Source organism: Chelonus insularis, unplaced genomic scaffold (assembly GCF_013357705.1).
Source record: "Chelonus insularis isolate UGA/USDA-ARS -01 unplaced genomic scaffold, ASM1335770v1 contig_139_pilon, whole genome shotgun sequence".
NCBI lineage: Eukaryota > Metazoa > Arthropoda > Insecta > Hymenoptera > Braconidae > Chelonus > Chelonus insularis.
The window spans coordinates 2,286,256-2,294,791 of NW_023276379.1; the positions used below are offsets into that span (position 1 = coordinate 2,286,256).

The following is an 8,536-nucleotide window of genomic DNA, read 5'->3' on the forward strand; positions in this document are numbered from 1 at the left end:
ACAATCAGTTGTATACGTGATTTTATAATTTTAAATTCTTCTTTCTAACAAACATCAGAATCTGATTTTCAAACATTTCTTTTTTTATTTCTTTCATATTTTACCACATAAAGTTAAACTTTGATTTTCAACTATAAACCAAAACAAGCGCAGTAAAAAATTTATTAAAATCTTTTTTTCCTCATTTTTTCTTTTCATTTTCTAACATATAATTATCATCTCAAGCTTTCATTCCTATATCATGTATTGTAACGTTTGTATAGAACTTCTTTTTAAATTTATAATCGAAAGAACGCATTGTAAAAATTATGAAAATCTTTGATTGTTTTTGAAAGTAAGAAATAATTTTTTGCTTCAGCACATGGGGCATCTACAAAGTAAAACTTCTCTACATATTTTCTATTAAAATGATCTGAATTAACATACATTTGTCTATCTTACAAACGAATAAACGCATTGGAAACTGATAAATAGCTTGAAATTATAGAAAATTATTTTAATTTTTTTTTAATGTTGTATTCAAACTGTATACTTCTTAGGAAAATGCTTTTTTTAAACATTTTTTCTTATATACTATATAAAAACATCAAATAACATTTTTTATTATGTTAGAATATGGAGCATTCACAGAGTAAAACTTTTCTCTATATTTTCTATTAGAATAATCTTAATGAATACTTTCATCAACCTTACTAACGAATAAACGCATTTGGAACTCTTGAATAGCTTCAATTTTTGGTAAGTTGTTTTGAAATCATAGTAATTCAAATTTAAAAAAAATTTTTTTTTAATTTTTTAAACGTATTAAAAAATACGTGCAAAACTCTTGTAATAAAGCTTGTTCTAAAGCTTAAAATTATTAAAAGAAATTTTATAACTAACTCGATATTTTACTCGTCCTTCAGCTGCTCTTTAGCTCATATTATCGGCTTCTCGATTGCACTGAGTGCATTTTATTCCTCTGTTATCTCTCCTCTGTCTCCGTACCCGATCTTTTAAATCCATCATGAATGAACATGTGAAACAAATGCATTGATGTCCACATGGATGAATGTCACTTTCGGTTTATTTCTTAAGCATGTAAACACATCACATCTGTATCTTGATCATCTTCTGAAATCTCTGAGTCATTAAAATACACTCCTCTTGTAGCTTTATATACCCATGAATCATTGGACCCATCCTCAAACAATTCTAAATTTATTTTATCAATTAATTGAATTAACATTATAGTTGAATAAACATATATTTTTATGTATTACATTTTATTACCTGTGTCTGGTAGAGACTCTACTTCCATGTTTACTTCTTCAATTACCTCTTCGTTCTCAAGTAATGGGGATTACGTTATCTGAAAGATCCCATCCGTCATCATGACATGTTTCTGAAGAATCGTTAGTATCTGTAACAGGATAAAAGTGGAATAAATTTCAAGAACAATCTTTTATCATCGGATATGTTTATAATAGCTACTTACATAGTTTTCTTGCTAATGTCATGTTAATTACTTGTTGGACTCCGACGTGATTATATATTGAACTCATAATTCAATGATGTCTATTCTGAAAATATATACATATCAATAAGACAAAAGTTTTCTTTGTTCCAATAATCAAAGTTCTTTAAAATAATTATTTACTTTTTTCCGTCTAACAATCTCTTTCGATCACCCAAACATATTTCAAAATCGCTTCTCTTGAGCTTCTTTTTTTTTCCTTCTTTTCTCTATCGTCCATTTCTTTCCATTTTTCCTCAAAATTCTTGATTATAGTTCGAAATTGGCTGCAATAGAAAATATTATATCTGTTCTAATTGAGGAAAGTGAAAATTGAATTGATAATCGATTAAAAATCAACGTTATTAAAATTTTACTTACAACAGAATTTGAAAAAATCGGGATTTTTATTTTGAAACTTATTTAACAGTAGCTCATTGTATTCTTCAGCTAGATTTAAAATTGTGTATGGCATTGTCCATAATTGAATACTATGGGCAATAGAATGTATAAAATTCCTTAAAAATTGATTAAATTCTGCCAAATTGTCTATTCCATCTTCCACCCGAGTTATTTCACTGTTGATCATGAACATTAAAATTTTTGCATTTTCCGTGGAAACTATTGGTAGCGTATAAATCATCTGAAGTAGTTTTTCGTAAAAAACTTGATCCTGTGGAAGTTCGAAGCTCCTCCATTTTCGGGTGATGTACTAATATAATTAATAAGCTTATAACTATCTATATGCATATATCTTGATGATCTCAAAAACATTTCAAAATTATTTTAAAAATAATTTATTTTTACCCGAATGAATTGCATCCATGAAAATCTTATTTTCACCCATGAATATATCTCCTTTATCGATGCAATAATTGATTCATCAAGATCAACAATTATAATCTTTAAATCCTCTCGTATTGATGGTATTTTATTTAACATCCATTTGAAAATTTCGCTGTGAAGCTCTTTGCTTCGATTCGTGCATAAAGCATGAATAACTGGAAATACCTTGTTTTGTCGACGTATATTTATTGTCAACAGCTGAGTGCAGGTTACGAATAGTTCAGGTACACCCTATAATCAGAAAATTTGTTTAAAAGTATATTTACAACAAGCGCAGCATCTTAGTTCTCACTTAAAACAATTCTCACCAAATTTGTTGTATCGATGTGCAGTTCATCAATATTATCTGCAGAGTTCATTAATTCATTGCTACCAAATAGCCATGCGATGGATGATCCGTAGCAATTATTTTTTCTTGAAAATATTTCCCTAATCCGTGGTATGCTTGGAACGCTTCATCCAGTTGCTCGATGTTGTCAGTAATTTTCGGTCTTTGTCTATATCTTCTGCCATTGATTCTGATCGTAGTTGTCCAGGTGTCATCAATGTATTAACTTTTGGTACCCTGTCAAAAGTCAAAATTTGCGTTAAAGCCAATCAGAACAAAAAGTTACTTTGACTAAAACTTGTTACTTTTATTTTCGCTTACCTTTGCATCACAGTTTGACAAATGCTTTTGGATGATTCATTAGAACTTAAGTGTTGATCAATTTCGTTGTTGATTACTAGAGACTGTTGTCCAAGATTCGATGAATGTTCATGTTGTCCATGAACTTCAATTTTACCTCTCTCTCTTTGCCACAATACCACTGAACATTTGTTTTCACGAGAATGATAATTTCGACACACATATCGTTTTTCTTCTTTATCAATGTAGCGTGAGTCCAAACAAAATTCAAAGTTTTCATACGTGATTCGAGGAAGTTTACGTTTTGGAGCCATTCCGACCACACTTAATTATCACTAAGCGGTGCTACATTAAACTGAAAATTTAAAACGTAATTGTTTACTTCAAATATTACAACGAAAACAGTACACTCACTGACAAAAAATAAGCACCAAATACGATTTTATTATTTAAATATTTAGATATACACTCAAAGTAAAAAGCGCATAAACTTCACCGATCAACAAAGAAATACAGAGAACACTTATAATTAACAATTCGAAATAGGTTCTCTCACCGCAACTTTCAACTGTACTGGTGTGTTTGAACTAAGAAGGGAATTCATCAGGAACCATGAGGCTCAGCTTCCCCTTCTATCGTATTTTTCAGTTCTGCGCAAGCGCACACCAGTCCACGCGGACTTGTAACATGTGCCACCAGAGAAGTAGTCTCTCTTCTCTGTGTGCCACGCGGACTTCTCTTCTTCAAAAACATTATGTACATAGTAAAGAATTCCAAGAAAATAACTCGAAATCTTTATCTGAAAGAAATGTAACATTAAATTCTGCAAATAAAGTTACAAATCAAGCGCAATTCTAATTAGTCCAAAAGTCAAAGGAGATTTATAATTCTATATTCACAGAAGTGTCATGTTCTTGAAATTTTCTATGCGCGTAGTATTTTTTTGTTTTTTATTGCTTGAATCTGAAAAATAAGAATAAATGTTATATTTTAATTATTTTTTTAACAAACTCGTAAATTTTCTCGAAATAGACATTAAAAAAATAGTCAATAAAACGCAACTGTGATTATAATAAAACTGTGATTTTATATATAAAATTATTAGTATTAGAAGAATCTTCACATTGTAACTAACATCATTATTACGAGCTCTTTACAGAAAAAAAATGAGTACAACTAATCGTACATGCAATGAGTATATAAGTCCACGATAATTGGTTTCAATATAGAGACTCATACTCGTTTACAGTAGAAATACCAAGTGCGTGAAATATTTAAGAGCGAGAGAGCAAGAAGAGACGGTCAACAATGTGCTTATAGTTTCAATTCAACTGTTACAGTTTTTCATTCGTTGCGTAAAGATCTTCAGATCAACAGAATAAAGTCCAGCTTATAAGTTTTTGATGTAAAATATTGACCATTTCCATTAATTTTTTTTCCTTTGTCATCAAACGATCTTTGTGTCACAGAAGCATAGAAAATATCATCAGTCATTACAATTTTACATTTATACTCATTGTCAAAGGTATGTTTATTATGATTATTATTACTATATGTTAAAAATTTATTCATTACTTTTTCAATTAATATACCGTAGAAAATAAAAAACGAATGTATAGTCATAAATATGGATACATCTACATTAATTATGAGAATTATGTGTATAACTTTGACAAAAGATACGAAAATAAAAATCCAAAGCGTTTTACATGCAACGCAAAATCAACGAAATATCAATGTCCAGTAACAGCTTGGTGTTCAAATGATGGTACTGTAAGAGTAGAAGGTACACATTACCATCCATTACCTACTGGACACCATCGAGCACCAGCTATCGCTGAGATTAAAGGACAGGCTAATGGAACTGATGCATCACCCAATGAAATAGTCAATAATGTTTTTATGGGGTACGTATTTTTTATGGTTTTATTTCAATATCAGTGCAGTAAAACGTTTATATAGATAAACATAGTCAGAGTTTATATACAATTAATACAACCAGATAATTACAACTTTTTGCAGTCATCGTGATATTGCACTTTATATGCGAATAGAAACAGCGCGGAACCATGTTCATCGCGAAAGACGGAGGTATCGACCACCATTGCCGCAGTCATTCGATCAGCTGGATTTAGTTTTGTCCAATTATAGACAAGTGCAAAATATTTATCAAGGCTTTGTTACTGGAGCTGATGGTTCAATTGCGTACATCTTTGGTAGTAACGTAATGATTAATAATTTAGTTCACGCATCAGAAATCCATATTGATGGCACTTTCCAGGTAAAACACTTCAATAATGATGAATAATATAATTTTAATTGAGATTTTTATTCCGTGAATAATGTTTATTTCTTGTTTATTTCAGTCAATACCTGACAGACCACGGGCAGAACAATTAATAATCATATTAATGAGGCATATTGGTATTGTAAGTATTGACATGATATATTTTGGTACATTTTATATGTATACATACAGACAAAACAGGGATAATATGAGGTATTGGAAGTAAAATACAATATTCCAAAAACTAATAAAATGATAGAAAACTTAGAGATATCCTCAACAAAAATATTTCTTTGTGAATCCTCAATTTTTTGATAATGTGATTTCTTTATCAGTTGGAAGAGTTTAAACAGTTAGAATTACAAACGTTGAAATCGATATAATTTGTTAGTGTCCTCATATTATCCTCGTCTTTTTTATACGTATTATCATGGGAGTTTTATTATTTATAGGGCATTCCTGTATTATTTGCTTTGACGAATCACAGAACCCAGGTAATCTACACGGAAATATGGAGATGGTTACTCAGAAAATTACCAGGATTGACAACAAATTTAAAATACGTAATATCTGATTACGAGGCTGCGCTAATGTCATCAGTAAGAGCAGCAATGCCTTGGATAGAACATAGAGGATGCTGGTTTCATTTTGCGAGAGTTAGATTTTGATCGTAACATTTTTTTAAGTAGTCATAAATACTATTTCATTCTTAAGTACATTTGTTCCTTTCTTAATATGCAGGCAGTAACAAGAAAATGGACTCAGTTACAATTGCCTCGAAATGGGGAAAATTGTTATTTGCTTCATTTAGCATGGGTGTTACCCCTACTTCCAGCAATTTTTTTTGAGGATGCCATCGATTATATGGATAATCTATCAACGGATTTACAAAATGAGAATCAAAAATACACTGATTTTCTTTTATATTTACATACATATTGGGAACCTAAAGCTCATGTCGTGTCTGTATTGACACAGCTTGGCGAACTAATAATGTTGCGGAAGGTTTTAACCGTCATTTGATAAATAAAATGGGCGGTAAACATCCTTCATTACATAAATTTTAGGTAACTATTTACAGTTATATTTCACATCTACAATATTTAATAAAAAACATTTTTGATCCTAGGTCGATTGAATAATATAATACAAAATAGTGAAATCCAATACCAAAAAATTAGTAACGGATCTTATAAAGCTATATGCTCTCGATGGATTGAACAGATAATTAATTTGTATATTAACAATATACAAGAAGCTTTACGAATGGGAAGGTAATCATTTTAGTTCATTATTTATTCAACTAAAGTGATTTACATAATATTAAATTAATTCGCAGGATATCAGTGTCACAGTTTTTGTGGGCAGCAGTTCGACGGAGAAGATTAAATATGAATTAAGAAATGCAGTGCGTTGACGTTTAGAAATAAGTTTTGAAGGCGTTTATTCGTTTGTAAGATAGACAAATGTATGTTAATTCAGATCATTTTAATAGAAAATATGTAGAGAAGTTTTACTTTGTAGATGCCCCATGTGCTGAAGCAAAAAATTATTTCTTACTTTCAAAAACAATCAAAGATTTTCATAATTTTACAATGCGTTCTTTCGATTATAAATTTAAAAAGAAGTTCTATACAAACGTTACAATACATGATATAGGAATGAAAGCTTGAGATGATAATTATATGTTAGAAAATGAAAAGAAAAAATGAGGAAAAAAAAGATTTTAATAAATTTTTTACTGCGCTTGTTTTGGTTTATAGTTGAAAATCAAAGTTTAACTTTATGTGGTAAAATAATGAAAGAAATAAAAAAAGAAATGTTTGAAAATCAGATTCTGATGTTTGTTAGAAAGAAGAATTTAAAATTATAAAATCACGTATACAACTGATTGTGATCATCTTAGATTTCTCATAAAAGTAATGTTTTATTTGTATGATTTTAACAAATCAAATACTTATAAACTTAAACGTCTATCATTAACTTTGATTTAAAACGATCTTATAAAAACATTTTAATATCTAATTTATTATAAAAATCTTGCAACATGAGTTCATGAACATCTTAAACTTGTATAAAATAATTTTTATGAAAAAAATTTTTTTTAAACAAATTTCGAAAATTTATTAATAATTATTTTTCGGGAATTCCAGTTGCTTTAGAACTTTAGATATAAAAATGTAATTAGATATAAAGATATTCTATTGGAGCGTATTAATACAGTATGGAACAATCAGGGTTCAAGTTCATCAATATTCCATTTGATAAAGTATTAAAAAATTATAATAAATTTACAATGCTTATAAATTGATGTTGCAAATTTTTTATATTCAATTAGATGGAAAAAAAAATTCCCAAGAGCTTTCAAATACAAAATTTTATGGTAGGAGTTTAAGTTTATGAGTACTCTATTTTGTAAAACTAACAAAAATATGATTATAAAAATAATTTATCAAAAATTAAAAATGCTTATAACTTCGTCATGCGCTTTTTGATTGCAAATGAGATATGAAGATGTGATAATACAAAGTTTGTATAAGAGTTCAAGTTTATAAGTGTTTTATTAATTAAAAACGTTAAAAAAATATTCAAATAAATAATATGTTAAATATTTAGATACTGTCAAATTCTGTAATGCGTTTTTCTTGTTTGTGAATTTAATAAAAGTGTGTTTAATAAAAAGGTTTTAATACAAAATATAATGAGAGTTTCATTTTTATAGTCTTTTTATTTTTTTCAAGATAAATATTTTGTCTGGAATTGAAGATGCCTTTAAATTGTCTTCATCATAATTTGTTTCGTTGTTTCGTCATTTATACCTTTGCATATAATAAATTAATGTTAATATTAGAATCCCTTTTTCTGTATATATTCGCTAAAATAAATATTAAACAATTAAATTGAACTTTAAAAATTCGAAACGGTACTTACACTACCATCTATCAGATATTGTCCATATTATTTTGATCGCTTTTCCATATTACCGACTCTAGATTATTTATCTATCTGTAATTTTTATATGTGAGTGTATTCGAGTTTTATAGTGAGTACGGAAAGTATTTTATTGCTATAACTTATAGTTGAAAGAGATAAAATTTTTATACAATAAGGGATATTCATGTCCATATAGAAGCAAATAAAGGAATGAATTTTTAATGAATAGAACTATAATTGAAATTTAGTAAGTAGAGTAATATAAAATTTAAAGTAAGAATTTGGAGTAAACATTAATTGATTTGAATTAGCGGTTTTCAGATTTGCTTCGGAGTTGCAGTTATTC

The 8,536-nt window shown here is 28.5% G+C and overlaps 1 protein-coding gene and 1 long non-coding RNA gene across 2 annotated transcripts; one reads left to right on the top strand and one right to left on the bottom strand.

Annotated features, from left to right (window-relative positions):
• Positions 1–816: 816 nt before the first annotated feature.
• LOC118074761 (uncharacterized) lies at positions 817–3,532 on the bottom strand. The gene is made up of 8 exons (XR_004691233.1): positions 2,991–3,532; positions 2,650–2,906; positions 2,303–2,572; positions 1,877–2,207; positions 1,640–1,782; positions 1,478–1,562; positions 1,273–1,402; positions 817–1,194 (listed from the first exon to the last, which is right to left on the bottom strand). It is a non-coding gene; the product is annotated as an uncharacterized lncRNA (long non-coding RNA).
• Positions 3,533–3,696: 164 nt separating this feature from the next.
• LOC118074753 (uncharacterized) lies at positions 3,697–7,128 on the top strand. The gene is made up of 9 exons (XM_035096201.1): positions 3,697–4,230; positions 4,310–4,494; positions 4,567–4,876; positions 4,992–5,250; positions 5,336–5,398; positions 5,709–5,912; positions 5,998–6,321; positions 6,383–6,530; positions 6,596–7,128. Exons 3-7 carry the CDS (start codon positions 4,581–4,583, stop codon positions 6,277–6,279), a joined length of 1,104 nt encoding a protein of 367 aa, XP_034952092.1. The 5' UTR covers positions 3,697–4,230; positions 4,310–4,494; positions 4,567–4,580; the 3' UTR covers positions 6,280–6,321; positions 6,383–6,530; positions 6,596–7,128.
• The last annotated feature ends 1,408 nt before the right edge of the window (positions 7,129–8,536 follow it).